The sequence below is a fragment of the Cupressus sempervirens genome, chromosome 4 (genome assembly GCF_028749045.1).
Source record: "Cupressus sempervirens isolate cs-2001-9-10 chromosome 4, ASM2874904v1, whole genome shotgun sequence".
Classification (NCBI taxonomy): domain Eukaryota; kingdom Viridiplantae; phylum Streptophyta; class Pinopsida; order Cupressales; family Cupressaceae; genus Cupressus; species Cupressus sempervirens.
The window spans coordinates 416115480-416142068 of NC_143121.1; the positions used below are offsets into that span (position 1 = coordinate 416115480).

The following is a 26589-nucleotide window of genomic DNA, read 5'->3' on the forward strand; positions in this document are numbered from 1 at the left end:
TGGACACTAGGATTCGCGTAGAATCCATGCTCCCAGATTGAGGCCGGTTGAGTGAGTTCATGATATTTAGTCTTGTTGCATCATTGGAATTTGTGTAGAATCCATACTATCGAATTGAGGCCGGTTGAGTGATTTCATGATGTATGGTTTTATTGTTCTTTGGGATTCATGTGGAATCCATCCTCCCAAGTTGTTTTTGGTTGAGTGATCTTTTGCATTGTGTTCTCATCCAGTCCTTATGTTATGACCTTCGTGATGGTGGTGCGCCACACACGAGTACATGCGGGTACCTTTGTCGGAGGACTTGCGGGTCTTGACCTTCCATGGTACTTCTGGAAGTTATGATCATTGGGGTTGAGATGGAAGTATGCATGCCCATGAGCACTTGTCATAGGATGAGCACGGGTAGGGTAGGGTAGCATATGGAGGGGGCTTCTATCCTGCAGCCTAGTGATCATTGTGCCCAGAGGGTTGGTAGAGGTGAGGAAGTTTTAAATAAGTGATAACTAAATAAAATGTGTGAGTTGTAATAAAACTTAAGATAATAAAATATGTGTGTAAGAGTCTTTCCGTTGAGGGACGTATCCGCACGATCCAAGCTTGGGTTTGTCGATGCCAAGTGACTCTTCATGATGTCAACCCCCACTTAGTAGCCTTATGAGTGTCTAACCAGGACCTGTACCACTTGCATTGTCTTAGGTTCTTGGTTACAGTCATCATACTGTCTCGCGTGAGTGTTAGCCATGGATGTTGTGTTTTATATGTGTTTGTGGTTGGATCATTATCTCCATCAGGACAGCGAGTGTAGACCTATGGGTGCCATGTGGTTGGGAAGCTTAGCTACCTATACCATTGCTAGGGACTGGTGTACAGAGATGATCTTTTGTCCTAGTGCGACCGTTGCTGGATGTTTTCACTTAATACTTCAGGTTCCGAAGTATGCTTTCTTGTGATTTATGCTTTCATTGGAATGCTTAGACATCATGTTTAGATGATGTTAGTTACTGTCGCATTTCCTTATTATGATTAGCATGTGATAGGTGATGTTGTCTACTTTGTAGGATTATCTTATGCTTTACTTCTAGCATGTTAGATTTTCTTATGCTGATGTTGTAGCATATTTTAGTAGTGACGCCTCTATTACGATAGTACCAATGATTTGATTGATGGCTTGAGATGTTACGTGTGAGGAATGGCTAGGATCCACGATGGTCTTATGATGCTATTGATGGTTGGGAGGAACCACGTACTTAGTTTGATTGTTCAGTTATTGTGATGCTATTTTTGTACACTGCGATGGTGCTTTCAATACGTTCTTTTACTAATATGGTTTAGATGGATAGATGTTTCTCTTTCTTGTTTCTTGGCATCTTGTTGTTTATGCACCCAAGTGATCGTTCCTTGATTTATGTGGATCCGATACTCCTCGGTGTGGAGGAAATTTATTTCCTATCTTTTTACCTTTATGTTTCTTGGTTTGTTGATTTGTATCCTCACAGGAAATTGTGCTTTCTCGTGTGAGAATGCAATTGTTCGTGTGGTGTGTTGGGTTTCTTCGCACAGCTTGGTGAATCCTCACGCAAAACCCCACACCAATTTGGGTGTTTTAGCTGTTGGGAAGCATGTCCTTGTGCGAGATGGTGTTTCCTCGCATGGCTTAGTGTACTTTCTTGCACGAAGAGGTACTTCCTCACGTGAGACTGTCAGTTGTTATTCTCTCTGCGAAAAACAGGGGGCTTCTCTGTTGTTCTTCAGGGAATGCAACTTGGACTTTTGAGTACCCTTTTAGGATTGCTTGTGGTTCCATGCTTCGATAGTTCAGAGATTTTGTGTTCTGATGTTGTCTTTGGTTTTCGTCCTTAAGTTTGTGTGTCAATTCGTTAGTGGCATCTGGAGATTCATTGGTTGCTCAGATTGTTGGTGAAGTCTTCCGTTGTGATCTTTGTGATCCTTGTATGATGTTGTCATGTGCATTCATACTTGTAAACAAAAAATATCTTGGCTTGAATTGAATCCTTGTTCCAAGGATCTCCGAGTGGGGCATTACATAAGACATCCAACTATAAAAATATAAAGAGTAAAAAGATATAAATACATAAATATATGTAAAAAAAACTAATGAAATACTAAGAAATAGAGACATGTCTAATAAAATGGAATATATATATATATATATATAACAAGAAAATAATGATATCAATATAAAGGCAAAAAGTTTATAAATATTAAGATATACATTGATTAGTAAGGAAGAAGATTAAAAAATTTAAAATAAGAAATAACTATAAAGTAGACACACAATAAATAAAATCGTGTGTATGTGTGTAAGGAAGGTTCAAATATAAACAATAAGTAAAAAGTAAAAATTAAATTAGGTAAATGAATGAATAAATAAATAAATAAAATATAAGGAAAACAATCACAAAGGGAACTATTAAAATTTTTGAAACTGGAAATATATATAAATAAAAAAACAACAAAAAAAAAAAAAAATAGCAAACTAAATAAATCAGAAATAAATAAAGCTAAAAGGTTAGGAGCCAAAAGGAAACTAAGATCAAGAAGAATAAACAAGATGAAGAAGAAAGAAATCAAATCACAACAAAGCACACTAAAGAACTAAAAATCCCAATATAATAAGAAAGAGAATAAATAAAATAAAGAAGAGGGGCTAAATAAGCAAAAAAAGGGGAGCCTAATGGGGAACAAAAAAAGAGCAAGGGGGCCACTACCCAATGGAGAGAAAGGTGACCCAAGGGCGCAAACACTAGAACCGAAGAAGAGACAAGCAACGAGAAAGCAAGGTAAGAGAGTCACAAGGGGGGGCAACAATGGTGATTGATGGATGACAACCAAGGAGGCCACGAGGTGCTTAAAGTCCATCCTTCATCTCAATTAAGCTTGGTGAGATGGTCAAAGATCTCAATGGCCTCTTTAAGCTTCCTTTTCAAGAAATTTTCTTTTGCAAGGATGATGGTGTTGTCTAGACAAATGTGATGCTTGGTGGAGGAGAAGTGCTCCGCCAAAGCATACTTAAGCACACATTCGTGCTTGTTTTCTGCATCATGCTCTTTGATCCTAGTGATAAAAGAATGGCCTGTTTCCCCAATGTATGGGCACCCACAAGAGCACATCACTTTGTAGACCCCTGACTATGAGCGATCATCCCTAGCATCTTCGAGTGAGGGGTTACGACTCTTGGGGGTGGAGAAGGGTTTGAAGGAACATCGAAGACCTTTCCTAATGAGGATCTCTCCAATGGAAGGAATGGACACAACAGACGATGAAGAGGATTGGGATGGGGTGGGGGAGAAAACAAACAAGAAAAGAGCTTTGGCTTGGTGGAAGGCTCTAGAGATTTGCTAGTTGGAATACCCATTAAGTCTAAAGACTTGATGAAGATTAGACAATTCTTGCTCTAGCTTATCTTCGTCACAAATGTGATAGGCTCTAAGAGCAAGGGTTTTGAGGATTCCAACCTTTTGGAAGGGGTGGTTGTGAGAAGAAGCACAAAGATAAAGATCCATGTGGGTGGCCTTACAAAAAACATGTCGACCCAGGGATCAATTGGGTTTCTTGAGAATCAAAACATCCAAGAAGGGTAATTGGTTGTCTACTTCAAGCTCCTTAGTGAAAGAGATGCAAGTATAGACACTATTGAGATGAGAGTGAAACTTATCCAGTGCGTAGCGACCATGAGGCCAACACACATTGGTGTCATCCACATAATGTTTCCACCATTTTGGTTTAAGGGGAAAGGAATGCAAAGCAACAACTTCAAAATGTTTCGTGAAGAGATTGGCGATAACTGGGGAGAGAGGGGAGCCCACATCTACTCCATTAACTTGTTCATAAATCACACCCTGAAAGAGAAGGTGTATCGTAAGCATAACTCGATCAAGGAGACAATCTCATCATTCAGTTTTTGTTGGACGATATCAATCAAGTTAAGAATTGGCACCTTGGTGAACAAGGAAACAATGTCAAAACTGACCAAGATATGATTATCGTCCAACTTGATTTCCCTTGAGAATTGGGCAAAATGGTTGGAATCTTTGATGAACGAATTAGTATTTCCCACTAGATGAGTAATAAAGCTCACAAGGAAAGAGGCTAAATAACAAGTTGGGGATCCTATGGTGTCAACGATGGGCCTTAAAGGAATATTTGCCTTATGAATTTTACGAACCCCATAGATGCGAGGTTTCACTTCTTTGAGGGAGTAAGATGCTTCTTAGTAGCATTATCGAAAGAAGAGGCATTAATAGCACACTTCACACGCTTCAGGATCTTAGAGTAGGGGTTGCGAGCAAGAACTCTATAGCTACTAACATCTGAAAGAAGTTTGAGCATTTTTGTAATATAGACTTTGTTTGTCCAAAATGACAATGGCATTGCCCTTGTCAGCTTTAGAGATAATCCAGTCATTATTACACAAAAACTTGCTTAGATAGCACAATCTTGCCTAATAACCTATGCATCCTCCTTATGAAGAGAGGAGAGACCGTACTCAATGCTTGTAAGCAGGTCAACACGAGGAATAAAACGAGAAGTTCAAACCCCGGTTAAAGCATCTGAAAGTAAGGGGGTCCAAAATAGCATGAGAAAGATTGATAACAAGTTTGGACTCGGAGTTCTTAACAAACAGAGGAGTGGAGATTGAGAGAGGATGACACGACCCAAGTACGGGATGAGCTAGGAACGGGTGAGGGGGAGGAATCGAGGGGGCCACATTGGTGTCATAGGAAGACGCAAGAGCGAAAGTCAAATCAAGGATATTGGAAGGGCTTGGACGTCTATAACCAGTGGTTTGCGACAAGTAAAGAGTACTGGACTGATTATGGGGTGTGGCACGACGAGACAAAAGCTTAGAACAACATTTAATAGAGAGATCCGAGAAACCAAAGACAACCAAGATAGGATCGAGATCAACCTTACCTGACAAGACGTGGGGAGATCTGATGCAAGAGAGATGTTGCGAACCTGAGCTGACGTGACGTGGTTAAGTCCGTTGAACGGGCGATGTTGCTCGGACAGAGTGTGCTTAACCATGCTTCTCAGGAACAAGCAAAGAGAGTGCTATCCAACGAGCAAGGAATAGAGCCGGACCACTAAGGGTGATGGGAAGTGTTAAGATAGGGTTCTTGGGGAGTGGAAGTGCGGGTAGAGGCTACCATTTGAACCGCAGAAGATACCTGAGGGGGAAGGGGCATAGGAAAATGAGAGTCCATGAGGAATTGGAGGTTGAACAAGGCAAGGAAGCAATGCAATGAACCCGTAGGGAGGTGTATGTAGATGGTGCGTGAGAATCATGGCTTATGCACGTGCAGGGATGGGCCAGCTGAAGATTGAACCGAGTGAGAGAGAGGAGCAATGGAGGAGAGGGAAGGAGGGGAGGGACAAGAGGCTAGAGAAGACCGCAACCACTGACTAGGAGTGATCTGGGAAAATTTTGGAACAGCAGGGTCAGCAACATCCTCAAACATTCAGTCACGAGTATGCTACTTACGCTGCAGGGTGATGAGCTTCCTCTTTTGCCTGAGAATGCAAGCCTTTTGGCAACGAAGAGCTTTAGCAAAGGAGGAACTGTTTAACAAGATCCACAGATCCTGACGAAGAGCAGAAGCTAGCTCTAGGTGGAAAGGAAAAAGACGAGCATTAATAAGACTGATTGATCTCCTGCTAGCATGAATGACTGATCTATGTAGAGATAGACTTTTTGTAATTATATACAAGGACTTCTCCAGATATAAAGCTATACATTAAGGAATCAAAAGCGGGTTTTAAAATTGGTTTAAATTTCATTATGTGAAAAGTTGTAAGGGCCAAACCAAGGGTACATATGCATCTATCTTTGGTGCCGAATTGAAATGGGTCCTTAAAAAATTGTCACAATCTTTGGCCTCTGGGCCTATTATCTAACCAAAAAAAAAATCAATGCCTGAAATAATACCATCTTATTCAAAATTTAGCAGACATACTCTTATGTACTAAATATTATTTAGTGCAATACAATTTAGTCCCAGATCCGAAAAAAAAAAAAAATTCTTATCCTTTTATATTTGAGATTCGGATTAAATACAGAGATACACGGGGATGCATCCTCACCCCAGCACTACATTACCATCTCTTTCCATAACTATATTTGTAAGATTTGACTAAAAACTATTGGCACCCATAAAAATTCACTATACAGGCTTTCATTATATCGTATGAAGGTATCACAGCTATATAGCTCTCATTAAATCTTTGATACCTATCAACAAGAAAATGTAAAGCTTGTGAACCATGCAAATAAGAAATTTGGAAATGACCGCTCAGATCAAAAATTAACATTTCACCAAACACGTGAAATCAGCTTACATTACACATCTTTCAGTTTCCTGCTGAATTGACGGATACTTTCAATTTCTTGATGAAACGATCAATACTTAATATCCTTTAATTTGTAAACTGTTCACTCTCACAGAAAGAAGATGAATAAGAGACTCCATTTTTGGTACTTCACTACTAAACTTGCAGACTGAAGCCATATCTCTTCCTTTGCCCACACAACCAGGAATTCCTTCTTTCTTTTTAAGTCGGGCAACAAAGTGTATTTAGAAGCACCGCAGCTCTGCAAATCTATATAAACATGCTTTCTAGTATGAATATGATCAATAAAAATTACCTCATGGGTAACTGAATTTAAATTGGTCCGGTCATTCCACCTGCACAGTCCTTCCTTGAGAATAGTTGATAAGATCCTCCAATTTCTTCAAAAAGTTGACCAAGATAGCAATTCAAAATTACCTTGTTTTACTTTGTGTAAAGCACCATTTATTCCCCATCTGCTGAAATTGTTTGTCTACAAATTAAAAATTTGAGGAAGAAGGCTTTTTCCCTTTCTTTTGATGCTGTTTTAACTGAGTAAGGCCAGCGGCAGCAATCTTCACATTCCCTAGCATTGCTGCCACTAGCTCAGGTTCAGTGATAGCTTTCATGAGCTCCTTCTCTCTAGGTGTTGAAGCTTGCATATGAGCAAACAAATTCATTGCAGTTTTGGCACCTATGCATGCACAAAATAATTTTAAAAATAGGAGCTAATAATGTACTTAAAATTATATGTTTCTGGCTATGAGCAGATAAACCAAAACTAACTTCTGTAAATAGCTCATCAGCAACCAGAGTCCAACATATGTAACATTGCTCTACTTGTTTACAATAACATTGAATTTTTTTTATGCCACTGTGAACGGATAAACCAAAACAGAATTATGTAAATAGCTCATCAGAAACCATGGTTGAATATATGTAGCATTGCTCTATTTGTTTACAATAAAATTGAGAATTTTTGAATCTTACTGTGACTTCATATTATATGGGGATTTTAAATACTTACTGATCTGGATCGCATGAGATATCCAGTGGCAAGCACTCTACGTAGTAGAATTTTGTGAACAAGAATGGCATTATCTTCAACATCTAATTCAAACTATGTACATATGTAACTGCTGATAAGATGCACTGGTAATGTAATGGAACGTGAACAATTTTTAGACATGAACCACATGATTATAGATGAGAATCGAGATACACCCAGAAATAATAGTTGACCTAACCCTCCAGGCCCTACCTTCCAACCCCACAAAGGGAACCCCTCGAGTCATAAACCTTGACCTTACAAGGTTAGGGGGCAAAACTGAGACAAGAGATAAACCATCTTGCCAATTGAAATATTGATTCAGCATGGATGCAAGACTATGGATCCCAACTATTAGGGGAGTTGCTTCTGTTGTAAATGTCAACCATAAATTTGAAATTGCTGCCTAGTTCTGTTGTAGATGTCAACCATAAGTTTGGAATTACTGCCTAGGCTGCTGCGAAAGAAAAATTTCCCATCATGTAAAGTTTTGTACCCAAGTGGAGCAATGACAGCATCTTCCATTCAATCTCTAGTGTACTTTTTCACTTGGTGAGGAAGTTGGCCTGATTTAGCAGTCAAGTAGACTGGCATACACTGATTTGTGTGACCCATGATACAAGAATCTGATCCACTTAAAATTTGCAAAAAGTTGCAATTATAACCAATTAATTGTGAATCATGTAGCCAGCCAATTTTAACCCCCAAAAAAATCTGATTTGTGAAAAAATTGTTGACCATTGATTGGCGCAAATTTCAATGATTTTTTGAATTTAAATCACACTATAGCCATGTCAAAATACCGCCAAAATGGAAAAAAGGTAAAAAAATCAGTGCAAAAACCTGCAGAACCCTAGAAAAACTCCCAAAATTATTGCATCACTCAGAAACAAGGCTTATTCTGGGACGAAATCAAAGTCCATGCGGAATCAATGTGGAAACAGTTTGTTATTTTAATATTTTGTCCCTTAGTTTTCTTTCTGACCTTTGGAAAACCCTAGACATAGGAGCAAGAGTAGCGATTGTAGTCATCAACCAAATTTGAAAAGCCATCAATTATCCTAAAGCATGGGAGTCATGCGAGATAGTGTTGATTCGTTGAAGCAGCTGATGAATCTGCTCTAAATCATAGCTTCAATTAGACCCAAGCTCTCTGCACGGCGTGCCCAATGGATTCTAATGCAAACAAGTATATAATTAATATTATACACTACTTTTATGATGATTATGCACTATTACAGATGGCATATCGATGGGGAAGGAGCATAACCTGATAGTTTATAACTAAAATATTAAGTAGTTTTACAATTTTAATTATTATTGACTATGGATATATATTGATAGTTATATAAAATGATACATTATAAATAATCTAAAATTTATGATGTATATATATATACTGTTTGGTGGATATTTTGCAACTGACAATTTTGGATAAAAATCCAATCGCAAAATAGGATGACCAACCACAGTGTGTGAGACAGAATCTCTCCTACCTTAAAGGGAAGGCTCCCCCTTCTCACTGTTCCTTAGATCAACTCAAGGTAAGCAAGAAGTCGAGAGATTTTATAAACAGGGTGTTACCAATATCCTTTCTTCTTAACTTTCAAGAAAGGATCCACTTACTCATAGAGTGAATAATGGGCAAGGTGAATCTCTAACTACACTTCTATCAAAAGTTGGAAACACTAATACCAATAAACTTTTACCAACTCAAAGGCTAGCTAAAATGTCCCAGTTTGGGTCTAAGTCTAATCGTACTTCTATATATGAAATAAACTTTACAATTAGGACACAAAGACTTCTAAAAGTAAGAATACTTAACTATTTTGCGAATTAAGAAGAAAATATAGACTACAGACAAAGCTTATAGCTATACACTTTCACAATTGCTCCTGGTCAAAGCTCTGGCTTCAACTGTTTCTTAACTCTTTTCTATTCAATTCATGAGAACAATTACCAATATCACAAGACAATATGAATCAAAGGCAACTTGGATGAATTATAGACAAAGCTTACAATTCACACAAATGACAATCTCTCTTAATTAAAGTTAAGTCTCAAATGCTCCTTTGTATTCACTTTCTTTCAAAATAGTGCTCACACAAACAAAGTTCTGCTGGCACAATTTCTATAGAGCTCTCTTGCATAAAAATAATGATAATTTTACAATGAGGGAGCACTCCTTTATATAGGCAAAGAAGTTGAGAAAAAGGTGGAGGAAAAAATGGGAGCAACTCAACCAACTTTGACCTAGTCTAACTACAGAAAATAAGGAGTTACATGCAACTGCACATGAAACTCGCATTACATCTTTTTACATACATGTAACTTGCATGTAATTACACTTTTTCATGTAATGCATTCTAAACAACTACTAACATGAAATAAAAACTAACAACAATCTTAGAGATTGATCCTTAGTGCCTTAAATTTAACAATGATGTCACACACTGTGGGAAGATCAACAATTTCGATAGTCTTCAATATGGCTTCAACTCTCATTGCATTTTCATATGCTGATTGCACAACTTTGGAATTTTTTGCTGTAGTATCTAACAAGTGTTTTGTCAAGGATTTATACAAAACAAACTTGTTCATCGTGTGCAAACCAAAATCTTCAGAATCTACACCAGCATTGATCCTGATTGTATATTCGGAAATCACTCTTTCTGCTGCCAAAAGATTACTAAAATCATCAGTAACATGGCATCCCATCTGTTCCAAATCACAAGTAAGATTTGTTTCAATTGCTTGACAATCTTCAAAGGCCACTCGCAATTTTGTGATCAGCTTTCTTAATGTCTCCTTGTCAACGAGTCCTTGAAACCTGAAAAACATTTCACATGACGGAAGAATGTCACATGAGACCATAGCATCTAGATCAAATTTTATCATTTCATCCCAATCATCAAGGATTTCTTTCAAGTTATCTGCTTCTCGAGTCAAAGAAGAAATTAAGTTTTGTTCAATTTCATTCATCTCTTTGACACGCCTAGGAACTGCAAGTGTCTCTGTGATGGCTCGAACTCCTTCAGAAATGATTTCCTATATCCAAGACTTAGCAACTTCAATCAGCCTTCTCTCTTTAGACGTTTGTGATGTAACAATAACATTTTGAGAAGATTGTCTCTTGATAACCTCATTCAAACGAGAGATCTCCTGTTTCAATTAATTATTTTTCTCCTAAAGCTCATGATTGCTTTTTGATACATTTGTCAATGCATCTTGAGCATCTTGTAAACAACTCAAACGTGATTGCTTTCCAACTTCAACCTTAGTAAACTTGTAGTCAGAACGAGTAAGTTCCTCAACAGGTTTATCTACCAAGGGCTCAGCAACCTCAGCAAATTTGGTTTTATCAGAATCAACCAAAATTCTAGAAACAATCTTACCTTTCAAAGATTTGGATTTTGTCTTCTTAACAAGAAGATTGTCGGGAGGAACAACCACTTTCTTTCTCTTTGTTGTTATTTTACTCAACCATGCAGGCAGGCTGAAACTTTCATCCGCAAAAGTAGGCACAATGGAGACCATTGGCATTGATCCTAATTGTATATTTTTAGTGACTAAGCAGGATTCAATTTGTACCGCTGAAAGCATAGGAACATGTTGTGAAGACTCTGTCATGAAAAATTCAAATCCTGTCAAAGATGTATCAAGTTGGGAAACTTGACCACTGGTAAGAATCGAAAAATATTCAAACACATTTGCTAAGTGCTCATATTGTTCATGTGTAGGAACAGAGGAGCAGCAGAGGAAATAGGAAGAGCCATGGTGTTAACCTCCGAGACTGGAATGGAAGGGGTGAAAACAGTAGAAAATGAATCTATATCATCATCAACCTCTTGCAAAAAGGGTTCTAGATGTATAGGCTTGTACAGGCTTTGGAGGAGATATGGTTATGATTTCCCCTTCTTCATCTGAATCTCCCTTATCAGATTTTGTTCTCAATTCTTCTTCTGATTCTGTCATTGATTCTTGAATTGGCTCAAGAACTTGAGATGATTTAGTTCCTTTTCCTCCCTTCAATTTGAATTTTAGAGAACTCTTGGCACTTGAAGATGAGGCACCATCTTTCCCTGTAATCTCTAGTTGTGATTTCCTGCCAAGAGGACCAAAACTTACACAATCTAGGCCCATTTTAGGATTTACTCTTTTAAGGCCTTTACTTTTCAACCATTTGTTAGTGTTTACTAAGATGGATTGAAACCTGTCCATGCTAGATGTACCTTCCTTTTGTTGCCATTGAATAGGGAAAGGACATTTTTTATCAAAGCCTACTTGATGAAATTCCGGATCAAGGATGTCACCATCATCTTCAACTTGAAAATCTAAAGGGATTTCCAACATGTTAAGATCGATTATTTGCTGCAAGGTTAATCTGTAGTAATCCATCTTCATGGTGTCAAGTTTTGTTCTCATATCAATCCAAATATCCTCAATGCGATGAACATGAGTGCAAGCTCTTTTCATCTAAGAATTCATTTCTCCATAGTCAAAATCAAACCTAGCCTTGAACTTTTTCAATGTAATCAACTGCAATTCTGCTTCCATATTCTTTGCTTTAGGCACAAAAACAATTGAATAATTGCCAATAGCCAAAGGCTTAGCTGAGGTAATACCAAATCCAAGCCTATGTGAAGCATGTTGATCACTCTATACGTCCATGCGCTGTCTAGCTAACTCCATCAGGATGATTCGATCTATAGCATAACTAAGTAAGGTATATGGCTTTCCCTTAAAATATCCAACTCTCAAGTATGTGAAAGTAGGAAACTGGAAAAAAATACAGCCATACTGGTTTACCTTCCCCTCATGGTGCATCAAATACTCTTTTGATAGACAACTGCTTGTCAAACAAGCACCTGAAATATCTGAAGGAGGCATCTTGGACTCTTCTGTAGTGGAATTTACTATTTGCCAAAGTGAGTTGGTCATAGTAATCCCAAATAAGAACTTGAAGACAATCTCCTTTGGTAGAAAGACCGGAAAAAGACCCCATGGCAGAAGCTATTTAAACTAAATAAGAATTTATATAGAAAGGTACTGATGTTCCTACATTACATATCTGTTGGCAGAGTGCAGTACTTATAAGTTCTTCCCAAAAGATGTGTTCTTTATTCTCCATAATTTGAAACATGAACTTATACATCCATGGCTCAAAATTAGAGGAATCTTTAAGGCCACAAATCCTGTTGAGAAGAATGATGAGATCCTTGTACTCTTATTTGAAATTTGACCGATGAATAGTCTTTGGCCATCTGGAAAAATTGCTTTTCTTATTGTCTAACCAGTAAAGGTTGACATATTTCTGATAATTGCCCTTTTGCTCATTCCAACAAGCAGGTGATGATTCTCAAATCAGCACATTCTGATTTATGCGAAACTTTGAAGATTTGTTCTATAAACTCAAAATCAAAGCTAATGATAACCTTGCCGTCAACATCTTTGATAGTCCTTGTCTTAGGAGTAAACCGCCGTGCACCTCTATAAACAAAGTCAGGTTCTATAGCTGCCATACGAAACGTAGACACCAAGTGAATGTTGCTTCTCTTAATGTGCTTCATTTCATGACTTGCCAGGACTTCAACTCTTTGTAGGAAATTAGCCATGTCTACATGACCAATCTTCGTGTCCAACACGTTATCCAAAATAGACGTGATTGAAGGAGTTGCATGAGTCAATTCTTTATCATATTGATATTTCATTTTGCCTTTGGATTTGGATGGCAAGTACGTATCTTGTGCTTGTGCTGCAACACAAAAATCCCAAAACATAAATATATCATCAGAAGGAATCTCCATGCAAGTGAATTCTAGATCGGCAGTGAAGATTCACAAAAGGATTGAAGACTTCACAAAGAGAAGGCATATGCATATGCAATGGAATGGAAAGTGAAATGAAATGAACGGAATGTGGAATGAAATGATATGAAGGCGTGAAAATGGAAAATGGAATAGAATGAAAATGTGTGAGGGTGAAATGCATGGGAATGCGTGCAAAGTGAAAGTTGCTGATTTCAAAAGTGCCTTAGCGATTTCAAGGCTTTATTGTATGAAAAAACGAATACATGTAAAGGCAACATGTAAGAGGAGGTGGAGGGTGAAATGAGATGCAAACGCGAGTGAAGGATACACTTTACATATATATGCGAATGAAGGTCAAGATGTAAAATACGGAAAGATGCGAAAAGATGTATTTACTCATGTAAGCACGAATGAATATGAAGAGATGGAAATGAAAAATGGAGGTGAGATAATGAGTTTTATAGTCACTTTTGGGGAAAAGGAGAAGTCAAAGTACATGGGACGTGAAAATGACATCTTTTTGTCTTTTCAAAATGTGACTTTAATCAAAATCGGACCTTTTGGATGCAATTACACATAAGACATTTTGTGTAATCGTGTCGTATGAATGGAAGTGAAAAGTGAGATGGGTGAAAATGGAAACAGAAAATGGGATTACATGCATGTGCGGATGGCGAATGAGATGGAAAACATATAATCGCATTTCATTGAATGAAAGATGAAGTGTCGTGACATGGAAACGGAATGTGAAAGATGATGATGCTTTCGCATGAAATGAAGCAAAAACAAGTTTTTGGGAAAAAACTTGTACCTTCTCCAAATGGAGAAAAACTGGCAAACAAGCACAAAACACCAAAAACAAAAGAAACAACGTACCTTCGAAAATAATTCAAACAAGCCAAGATGTAATGCACTTCAAAGCTCAAATTCGAAATTTGGACTTGGGAAAAAACCAAAAACATGAAAATGAATGAAAACTTCATATTTAAAGGAAAAATGCACTTTCCATGGCAAAGATCTTCACAAATGGCAACCATTTAATAATCTCATGCATAAAATCAGCAAGATAAGCATGAATTAAATTATAAGAAAGAATAAGTCCACTTACATGAAGAATAAGTGCCAAACATGAGAAAAAAGATGCTCTTTTGTTTGAAAAATTCTTCAAAAATAGTGAGACCTTTTCCAATCTTGCAAATTCAAATGGGAGCGGGCAAAAAACAAGGAGAAAATGTTGCAAGATGCCAAAACGTGCCCTAAAACCTCTCCAGATTCCAACGTTTTGAAGATTTATGCTCATGGGATGTTTTTAGAAAAAACGTGTTTCACCATGGATTTCCAAGTAAAATGTTTTGGTGTTTAAACATCAAAATATGAACCAAGATGCAATGGAATCACTCAAAAAGAGAAAATCAATTCATCCCCATGCAAAACCATTGGGCAAAAATGAAGATCTTTGGAGTTTTCTACAAAAACGTGCCCTAGATATGAACTCCGAAAAACGATTTTCAGCACATTAAACTCATCTTTGATGCAAGCAAAATCATCACCAAGAAAAAACACCTTGAATGCAAAAGATTTCGTTCAAATCCATGAAGAAAATCTTGAGTTATGGCCAAAATCGGATTCTTGGGGAGCAAGAACACATTTTCTTCTCAAAATCGGACTTTTCAATGAACATAACACATTTTAAAATATGTATTTCTCCAAAATCAGACCTTTTGAGCTCACTTACACATTTTAAAATGTCTTCATGCAAAATTGCACTTTTTGGAGTGCATTAAATGTTTTTAAACATGCTTATGGGCAAAATCGGACCTTTTGAGGTCACTTCCATATTTTAAAATGTCTCACCTTTTTTATTCTTAGGCATAAAAACTTGTCTTTTCATGTCATAGCATCAAAAAGGTCCACTTTTGATGTAATGGCATGAAAAGTATCCTCAAAAGTGAGTTTTATATGCAATGCCATTAAAAGTTTCCACTTTTCATATTTTTTACATGCAATTGCATATAAAAAGTCCACTTTTGAAGCCTTTTAGTTATATAATTCACTTAAAATTATAAAAATGTCACCAAATGGTCAAAAAACAATATTCATTTATCATATTATTCAATATAATATATAAAAATCATTTTAAAGTGACATTTAAATAAGTATTTGATTTTAAAACCAAAAATTTAAAATGTAACTCTATAGTTATATAGTTACTTTAAGTGAAACTTTTAAAAGTAACTCAACTTAAAATTATAACATAAAGTGCACTTTAAGTTATAAATTTAAAGTAAAAAGTAACTTAAAAACATAACAAAAAGTGAATATAATGTTATATTTTAAAAAAGTGAATGTCAAAATGAAAATATAACATCATATTGTTAATTCGTGCTATTGCACCTATAATGTCCACTTTTGAGACACTTAAAATGTCCACTTTTGAGGCACTAAAATGGACATAACTCTTGACTGACAACTCCGATTGACCTCTAGGTTAGACCAAATCGAAGGGGAAATCGAAAGGCATGACATGAGCAGAACCAAAGGACTAAAAACAAGAAAATGCAAACTCAAAAGTAAAAAAGGGACTGTAAAGGCTTTAAAAATCAAGCAAAGGCTCGACAGAAAGCAAAACGAAAAAGACTTGACGAAGGTCTTCAGTAAAACAATTTGATATATGAATTGAAATTGATCAATCAATCAACAATAAACAATTGAATATCAAATCCAAGCTTAGAGAAACATGAAACTGGCTTTAAAAAGTTTCGTGTTGTTACCTACATTTTGTGGTGACAAAATGCAGAACAACAATAACAATAATGTATTTAATTTTATTATTAGCACTTCTCCTACCAAAGCCAGTTTTACTTCAACTAAACAAATGTCATTTGTTGAATTCTACCCCATATAAAGGAATTACCAATTGCCATTATGGAATAGAATACATTACAATTGTGGAATATGATTTGACAAGCTTACTCAAATAATGAACTACCCTTGCAAAACTCCTTGCTTGAATCGCAATGAAAGTCTTTGAGACATCAAATTTGCTTCCACTTTTACCACCTAACAATAGGTTGATAGTTGTTTGATAATTATTTATCTCAAATACTTCACCGAGGCAATATACCAGATTGAGAGTTTTTGGATGGCACCCCACAGTGAGCTCAAGAGGCAGTATACCAAGGAACACCATGGCATATGCCATTTTTTTCACAGTTTCAACATTTGAAACAAATTACCATTCAAAAATGGGTGCAATGAGGTCACAAAGCCATAATTTTTCCCTAACTGAACAAGAATGGAATGGAAATTTGCAAAAGAAAAGGTTCCCTTGAGTGTGTTCCAATTGATCCACTGTTTGGTTATATTATCGAAATCCCAGTCTGCTCTGCAAAAAATTTATCTGCAGCCTAAAACAAGGTTCAAACTGAATGTCGTATAGGGAAACTGGCAGTAGCATTTTAATCAAATCCTTTTGATTCATTCACAATCAAACTGGTCTTTTAATCACTTCAAGATGTGTGCCAATGGTAGCAAGAAAAGGTTGATGACACAACCTATATTAGATCACCACAATGCATGAGCTGTTTTTTTTTTTGTTTTTTTAATTTTTTAAAGTCATATGCCATATTAATTAACAACCAAATCTACCTCCATTTCATTTCATCTTTCTAGTCGAGAAGGACTGTGGAAGGTGGAGATGAAATATTAATACAGCTTCCTCTGAACGTCCCAAATATGTAATTGATCAGCTTTCAGACTAAGTTGTTGTTCCTAGCTCGGGTTCAGATTCGAATTAGAGCTCCGGGTTTGAAATTCGCTCAAGAATATTTCAGGCTGGGGTCAGGTTTCTTTTGGGTTCATCTATACAAAAACATGTGTCTATATATATATATAGTCCCAAATATGTAATTGATCAGCTTTCAGACTAAGTTGTTGGTCCTAGCTCGGGTTCAGATTCGGATTAGAGCTCCGGGTATGAAATTAGCGCAAGAATATTTCAGGCTGGGGTCAAGTTTCTTTTGGGTTCATCTATACAAAAACATGTGTCTATATCTATATATATATGCAGAAGCAAATAAGTTCATACATGATTATGCTCATAGTAAAGCAGCATAGCAAAATACACTATCGTATATATTAATGTTCGAGTATGAATGACATAGCAAAATGCCAAAATACACTACTATATTCAGTTCAAAAATAACAATTTCAACATTAACAATCAGCCATCGCTAATCAAATATCATCATTAGCCATCAAACATATTATCATCACCCTAGGGCAAATTAGAAGCACAAATAATTTAGCAATGGAGACGAAGTTTTCTTTTTCATTTGCAAAGTGACAAATGACGTATGCTTTACCTTTTTGGCCTTTTAAAATGGTCTCTTTTAAGGTTGGATTCAACCTGGACCTTGCTGCAGAATTCCAAATTCACCATAAAAATGAGAAAGTTCTGCCAGGGTTCTCCTGGCAAAATTTGGGCAGACTTTTGACCGGCCTGCATCCAGACCAGACTTTCGGCCGGACCAGACTAGACTTTTGGGCTGCCGGGTTGGAATTTGGCAACATAGCTGTCAGACCCTACAAATCCTCTTCAAACATCCACAACTCTCAAACACCATCATAATTCAGTGCAACAAATATAAGAAGGCTTTGTCAGACTCAAGGATGGTTTGTAGAGGTCTCTACCATTTGCAAATCATCCCAAAAGGATGGCAATGTCCAATTTCAAACTTCCGATCTGAAGTTGTTGGTTACTAGGGACCTACAACTACTAAAAAAATTCCAAATGGGACTTTATTAGAGATCCAGGTCTTAGGTTACTAATCATTAAAAATTAAATGTAAAGGAAATAAAATGAGAACTACAAGATGAACAAATTGAACACATTACACACTATATACATAGGAAGACTTGTAGGAAAAATAAACTCTTTGAAGCATCATTTCATTATAAAACACTTAATACATTGGTCTACCATAACATAGATTTAGTCTAGGCTACATTTCTCCTTCCTTCTATGCGGCCAATATTACCTCTTGTGCATGGTGAATTCACTATAAATCTCCAAAATCATCCTTACCTCTCAATGAGAGCAGCCTCCTTAAATATAGGAGGGGTGGCAAAATACTTGAAGGGTATTAGTCATATGGCACACCTATTCAAAACTATCATTTATAAATAATCAATAATCTAACAACAATAGACTAATTATATAAAGTGACATATAAATATATATAAGGTTTTCCAAATATTAACATTATAGGGTTATGACCCCTAGTAACATTATATTCTAACATTTCCACATAATATGAGAAGGGCGTCACTTGCCAACTTCTATAAAAGAAAAACTATGAAATATTTCATAATGAAGAACATGGTTTAAAAATTCAAACTTGCAATAACTTGGTGGGCCCAAAAAAAGTTAGAAACTCAAGACTTGCCAAAAGCTCAATGTAAAAATCGGTAATAATCTTCCCTTTTAATGTACATTTGAAAATATATAATTTCTTAAATATATCAATGTTATTTATTTCCTTAGTTCCTATATAAGTAAAGGGTAATTTATTTATTTTTATAATAATGTTGATATATTTTCCTGTGTTAAACTATACAAATACAAATCCAAAAAATTGTTTATTTTCCTAGACTAATGTGGTATCTACATGATTAAAGTGATGACAACTTTTTGAACATAGATTAAAATGTTATATTACCAATTCGAGTTCAAAGATACAGTTTTCTGGTATGGAAAATTTTTGGAAAGGGGTTTGGGTTTGTTTGGGTTCATTTGTACAAAAACATGTTAAAATTATAAAAGATATATATATATATATATAGCCTAGAAGCATAAGTTAAAATTAGAAAGTCACAGCATCAAAAAATCATATGATTTAATCATTTGAACAACAAAAACACCACAGGCATAAACTTTAAACTTGTAATCATTGAATCGTGAATCGTGATCATACTATCACATATTTAAAGTTCAACATCAAAGATTCAAAATATTAAAATTAAATGATGATTCATAACAGCAAGTTCAAGTATCATTGTTTTAAGTTCAACTAATGGAATAAAAATTTATTAATATTCATCTTCTTCTTCTTCATCATCATCATCTTCTTCTCCTCGTCCTAGTTCTTTGGCATTAGTTGACTCAACAACATAGCTAAGGCCTATGGGATCAGCAGCAGTAATAATAATATTGGCATCAAAATTTTCAATTGAATGCCAATAAGCAAAAACATCTATTCCGCCAACTTTGCATTTACATCCCACCTCTTTGTATTCTTTAGTCTTGTGAGAGAGGAAACTCAAGTTGTAATGCACAAATCCCAAGTTCTACACTCATTTTGATTGCAACTTGTTGCGCTCCATTGAGTGGATGAAAGAATATGTACTCCAATTTCTTTTTGATGCAGATGAACTAGGAACCTATAAAGACATGACCAAGTAAACAATTAAAATAAAATTTAAAATACATATCTTCAATCTTAGGATTTCTAGCAATTTATGAAGACAAGGTAAACTAATTGTAATTTTTTTAAAATTAAGCTTACTTGTTGTATCACTTTGATTGCATGGGGCTGCAACGTTTGGACTCTTTGGCCATGGATGTACCACCAACTATGATCATCCTTCCTAAACCGATGACAAAGAGCATCATTACTTAGATTTTTTGCATCCACAAACTATGTGAACTCATCCATAATCAAATCTCGCATATCATCATCAGGAAAGAGTCTTTCAAATGATGTCTTGTATCCATCAAACACTTCTTAATCTCTATAGGGTGGTAGCCTTCCTGGTAGATCTGAATATTGAGTACTAGTGAATTTGGGCGAAAATGCATAGGCAAGAAAATGTAGAGAGGTCATTTTGTTCCATCATTCTACAATAGTTGCTTGCAATTGTTTGAAAAATGTCTCTTGAGGATCTTGTTCTTTTTCATTTACAATTGGCTTGATCTTCTCAAGCATTAAGTCTATGCCATCATAAATCTCTCCAAGGCGAGGCCTATGAATGCTAGCATACTTAAGCATGATCATAATGGGCTTGGTGAGATTAATGAGATATTCCACACGTTTCCACTATAAGTCCTCCAATATCCTAATCTTTATTTTAGATGCCCTCTCACTATTTCTTGGCCTCCATATAGCTCAATTGATGCGAATTACCATATTGGAAAGTGCCTCTTTCACTTCCATAAGTCATCTCAAGATGTTTACATTTGATGCAAAACATGCCTTGGCAATCGGCAACATAAAATAGAGAAACAAAAATGCAACTACATACTTCAAAAAAGAATACCCACACACAATCAAAAAATCAGAAATTGTAAGATACTATTTTAAAAAAATTAAATTACTAACTTGAGTTCAAGTTCACTTACCTTCAGCAACTCCAAATGTGAGAACATTCTGAATATTCCTTGATTTGAGTGGAGGTTTGTCATGAACATCTGGATGTCCTCAGCTTCTGCATAAACCTCCTTGATCCACTCAATATTCTTTCCAATCTTTTGTAGCATAAGATTGAGTGAATAAACCACACAAGGTGTCCAAAAAATATGATGTTATCTCTCTTCAACCAACAAATCAATAGCTCTACAATTCTTTGCATTGTTTGTTACAACTTGGAGAACGTTTCAAGCAACCACTTCTTCAATGGAAGAGATGAGAATATTAGCAATAAATGCCCCATGTTTTACTTGCCCCTCACAATGTACTGCTTTTAGAAACATCACCCATTCAGGAGACACTACCAAAACATTGATCAATGGAAGATTTCTAGCATCTTTCCACCCATCTGAAACAATTGTTACCCCTATCTCAATCCATGAATCCTTTATGGGCTTCAACTACTAGTCAACCAACTTGACCTCTTGATCCTACAAGGTGGTTTGTACAAAATGAGACCTAAATACCCTGCAAGAGCTTCATTAGCACTTCTCAACATCCTCTTGAAATATGGAGAGCAAACAAGTTTAAAAGATAGCCCATTGGCATACAAGCATCTTGTTGCATTAATGTTGGCAATTTCCCTACTTTGATTTTGAAATGAAATTGCTAGTGGTCCCTTTCTTTTGTGTGTAAGGGGCGCTCCATTTTGAGAATCAAGGGCAATTGGGGTAGTATAGATGGGGTGATCTTCTATCAGGAAATTTGTGGTGGATTTCATTCCCTTTGCTCTTTTTTAGTGTCATTGCTACTACCATCGATGGTATTTTGCCTATGTTCTTCTCTCTCTTCTGCTTCTTCATGCTCTTGAATATATTTTAATACTAATGAATATGGCACAAGTGCATTTCTTTTTCCAAGACATTTCTTGACTCCTATTCCAAGCTATCCATACAAATGGCTCACTGCACGATAATATAAACTATTCCTTTCTACATCACAACCTTGACATTAGGAAAAGAAAGCACCACCTAGTAGAAGAGGATGTACAATATCCACATACTCCCATTAAGGAGAATCAAAATGGGGTTCTCATCTTTGTTGGGTATTGGCATTGCCTATTGAGGAAGAGGTAGATCCCATTGAAGTTCCTTTCCCTATGGCAAGAAATAGTATACATATTGAGAATGAATTTTTAGAGAAAAGAATGGCCAAATCTTATTGGCATTGAAAGATAAATGAAAAAAATAAAAAGCTTAAACAAAACAAAAAGAAAATGGAACAAGGACTTACCTCTTGCTGCCATTGTAAGCTTGCAAAGGTGTAGGAATCAGGCACAAGCACTTCGAGATAGCTCACAAGCCAATCTTCCAACTCCTCCTTGCACAAACAAACTTTTTCTTAACCACCTATTTGCTCTTGCTCAAGACAAAATAACCTACTTGCACACCACAAATGAGTGTTAGATGCCAACATAAACCTTATACATTCACTTTTTAGGGTTAAGGAACTCAAAATATTATAAAATATGTCAGAAAATTCCACTTTCTCGTCGTCCGCAAGGCTCACTTCAACACAGTTTGCAAGTGGTTCGATATGTTTCTACCCAATTTGCTCGAGTTTGATTGCTGATGGGACCAATTTGAACTTATTGGGAAAAAAATCGAGCCTTGTTTGAACCAGAGTTTGAACTGTACTCGAACTAGGTACCAGTTCAAACCCTAGCTTGGTTTGGAGGGCAAAACAACGAACCAGGGTAACTAAGTTAAAATGCATAAGATTTTAGAGGAATTAAAACCTTTTGCATATAGTTTTATACGTATATACATTTTATGTTCTATTTTAAAAATGGCATTATAATATTTAAGAAGTTGAAACTTTGTGATTAAAATATTATCATTTAATTATAAAAGCACAGTTAGTTTGCCTCAGCCATAATTATCGTAACACCTTTTAATTATCAATGTAAGTTGTAACGCCTTTTACTAAAAAATACTTGATGAGCTATATTGACCCTTAGCCAAAATTGAGAAGTTAATATAAAATACTCATATTTGAAATACCTAGTGAAATATTTTGGCAATCTATTGGAGAAACTGTTAAAATATGATATACCACAACAAACGTAGTAGATCTATATATTATACTGACTGAAACTAAATACTTCATTGGAATTAATTTCTGCTGCAAATGATTATAACGGTTTTCTGATATAGCAATTACAAATATGCTTTGAAAATACACCAATACTGAAATCCTCTGAACTTGAAGTGCAAATGCAAGTTCATACAAAGCTTCCTTTAGGAACTCTTAAGGGTATTCATCCCATTGTGCCTTTTTCTCCCACCGTCGCAACCTCCCATCGTCGCAAATAACATAACAAAAACCCTAAAACAATGCACATTTCACTTTTATGCATCCATTATTTTTTAACCATCAATTTTCTGTAATAAAATTATTTTTGTTTTTATTATTATTTTTGGCTAATGTTTTAGCAGGACTCATGTGCGATTCGCAATTTTTTTTGCATAAGAACCACTGCTTGAAAATGGAAAACTCATGCACTAGTTTAATGGTGATTAAATTGCCTAAGTTTGTGACCCACAATATATCATGATATTCACGATTTTTGCAACTACGAATTGAAACATATATTCTGAAATACATGAAAGCCATCTTCTCATAATTAACAATCCCAGTATTTTAAAAAACATATTTACTATGAAAACCTTATAAAAATTATTGGAGCATGAGACTCCTCAAACTAACATCCCACAAGTTCATTACATGGCTCTTGTAAGTCCTACATAACACAATGCTTTTACAAGTAGAAGATTTACAAAGGGAGAATTTACCATATGTCCAAAGAACTATGCCTACAGAACTTAGGCCTAATTGCTAATTCCGTAACTTTCAACCATGCTGATCTGATTATAGATCGTTCTGATCTGATCTTGCATTATATTGATCTGAAGTCATTGTCTTATCCTCTTATGGATATCGGCGCCTATTTTGAAGTACTACTTTAATGTCTAACTAATCGCCTTGGTTAGTTTAGGACTAAACTAATTATTGCATGGAAAGTCGTCGACTTTAAGAGATGAGTGAAAGAAGACTTTGGAAGGAAGGGACATGTCCTTTGTAAGGACATGCCCCTTGATCTCTATATTTAATAAGGGTGTGGTTGAAGTTTAAGGACACACAAGAATCAATAGGTCTACTCCTTAATCAATACTGCCCTAAGACGAACTGCAGAAGTGAAATGCATTTCCAGAATTATATCTCTCCATTCAATCAAAGACTATATATTGAAGATTATCTACAAGCATAAAGAAGGTACAATCTAAGTCTGATTAATAACAGAATTTTGTAGAAAATTTACATGGTATCAAAGCTCCGGTAGTCGAACCTAGGCTCTGCAAATTAAATAATCAGACTTGATATATATCTAGCATCATTCTCCTATCTTCAATGGCATATACAATCAAACCCGAGGATAGGTTTGATGGGAAAGAACACTTTGATGCTTGGAAATTCAGAATCATGATGATTCTTGAAGAAAATGATGTAAAACAATTTGTTGATTCAGCATCCAGACAACCTAATATTGGACCTCATAAAACTATCTAGAGTAAAGGAAATAGGAAAGCCATACAGATCATATTAAATGGAGATTAAAATGATATAGTACCCATGCTAATGAAACATCAAACAACATTTGATATGATGAATGCATTACTAAATGCATATAAGGTTAACAATGCAACTAAAGTTCTCACACTAAAAAGGCAACTAAATCATATACAAATAAAGAAGCGAGAATCAATGAATTCTTACTTCCTAAGGGTTGCCAGTCTAAGAGATGAACTTGCAAGTATAGGAACCATCATTAATGACACGAAACTAACAGTGATGGTTGTAGATGGATTACCAAATTCATGATAAACATTCGCACAAGGAGTAAGTGCCAGAGATAATCTTTCTGACTTCAATAGGCTTAAAGGAGATTGTCTCCAGGAAGAATCTAGAAAACTTAAGAGAGGGGAAAAATTGAAAACTGAAGAAGAAGAACTTCATGTTCTTAATACAAATTCCTATAAAGGCAAGAAGAAGCACTTCAAGAAGAAAAAGGGTAATCAAAAGAATGACAAACCTAAGAAAGATCTATCCAAAATAAAATACTTCAAATGCGAAAAGTTTGAACGCTACAGATCTAATTGCCCTGAGAATTCTAAATAGCAAGTGACCAGTACAAATATTACTAGGGAAAAACATATCTATGATCCTAAGAATCATGTATTGTATTCGGCACTACCAAATGAAGTCTCAATTAAGGCATGGGTAATTGATATTGGATCATCTCAACATATTAGAGGATACAAAGAAGCACTAGAGTAGACACTATATTAGAAAAGGTTAATGGAGAAGTCACCATCGATGATAATTCAACACATTTCATCAAAGGAATTGGAAATTGCACCTTGAAACTAAAGTCAGGTAATTCTCTTCTTCTCAAAGGAGTACTCTATGTACCAGAAATAAAAAGGAATCTAATCTCAGTTACAACACTTGAAGATGATGGACATAATGTTGCATTCATGGACAATAAGTCATAACCTGGGATAAGAACTCCTTATTTAAGAAAAGCAAAATTGATTGGTCAAAGAAAAGGGTATTTGTATGAATAAAATTTAGAAACTAGTCGACCTATTCAAGCCTTAATTCATGAAGCTGTTGATATAAACGAAATATGGCACAGAAGATTAAGACATCTAAATTTCAAAACCTTATCAACTATGGAGAAGATGGTTACTAATTTACCTAAACTGAATAAAGATCACTCAAGCATATGCAAAGGATGCACTTTGGATAAGTACACCAAAAGTCCATTTCTAGAAAAACTAACAGTATTTTGGAATTAATCTACTCAGATTTATGTGGACCTATGCATGTTCCTTCTCTTGGAGGATTTTGGTACTATATACTTTTTATAGATGACTTCTCTAGGAAAACTTGGATTTACTTCTTAAAATGCAAACAATCAGAAGAAATCCTGAAGAGAATTAAAGAATTTAAAACCTTCACTAAAAACTTATTAGGACATAAAATTAAAACTCTTAGGTCTGATAATGGAAGGGAATATACCTCAAATTCGTTTAAAAAGTTGTGCAAAAAAACAAGAATTAAAAGGGAGTATACCATTCCTTATAACCTGCAACAAAACAGGGTAGTAGAAAGGAAGAATAGAACAATTATAGAAGCTGCAAGAGCTATGATATTTGATCAAAATCTAGAATACTATCTTTGGGCAGGAGCCTCTTGAACTGTTGTCTATATTCAAAACAAAAGTCCTCACTCCTACCTTAGAGATAAAACTCCTAAAGAAGCCTTTACTAAGGTTAAACACAATATAAATCATCTTAGAATTTTTGGGTGCCCAGTATATATACATATTCCAAAAGAAAAAAGAACTAAGTTAGAACCCTCCGAGAGGAAAGGTATTTTTGTAGGGTATAGTGAAACATCTAAAGCATATAGGATTTTCATACCTAAAATATTGAAGTTGGTAGGGATGTAATTTTTGAAGAAGATTTAGGATTCAAAAGAGCCCTAAGTTCTGAAGATCCCTCTCCCTTACCTAATTCTGAAAGAAACACTGAATTTGGGTCTCAAAGGGAGAACATTGAAGAAATTGAAGATGAAGTTATAAATCTTAATCTTGAAGAAACTCAAAATTCTAGGAAAAGACCACTTTGGGCCATTAAGATAGTAGAGGAAGCACGAGACTTCGCTGCACCATTCAAAACAATCAAAGAAAGCAAAAGACCCAAAAGATTTTCTAGTTATACAACAAACATGAATGATTTGTCTAAATCAGAACCAACCAATGTTTGAGATGCTATTAAACATACAGCTTGGAAGGGTGCTATGACAGAAGAATACCAATCCATTATGAAGAATGATGTTTGGG

At 35.7% G+C, this 26589-nt stretch overlaps 1 protein-coding gene across 1 annotated transcript in view; it reads right to left on the bottom strand.

The window, feature by feature from the left end:
- Positions 1–6034: 6034 nt before the first annotated feature.
- EMB1441 (zinc knuckle (CCHC-type) family protein) overlaps positions 6035–26589 on the bottom strand; it is a 231980-nt gene continuing 211425 nt past the window's right edge. The window contains exon 14 of the mRNA XM_089825338.1: positions 6035–7048. Within this exon, the coding sequence (XP_089681464.1) occupies positions 6855–7048 (194 nt within the window). The 3' untranslated portion in view covers positions 6035–6854. The remainder of the gene's footprint in view (positions 7049–26589) is intronic.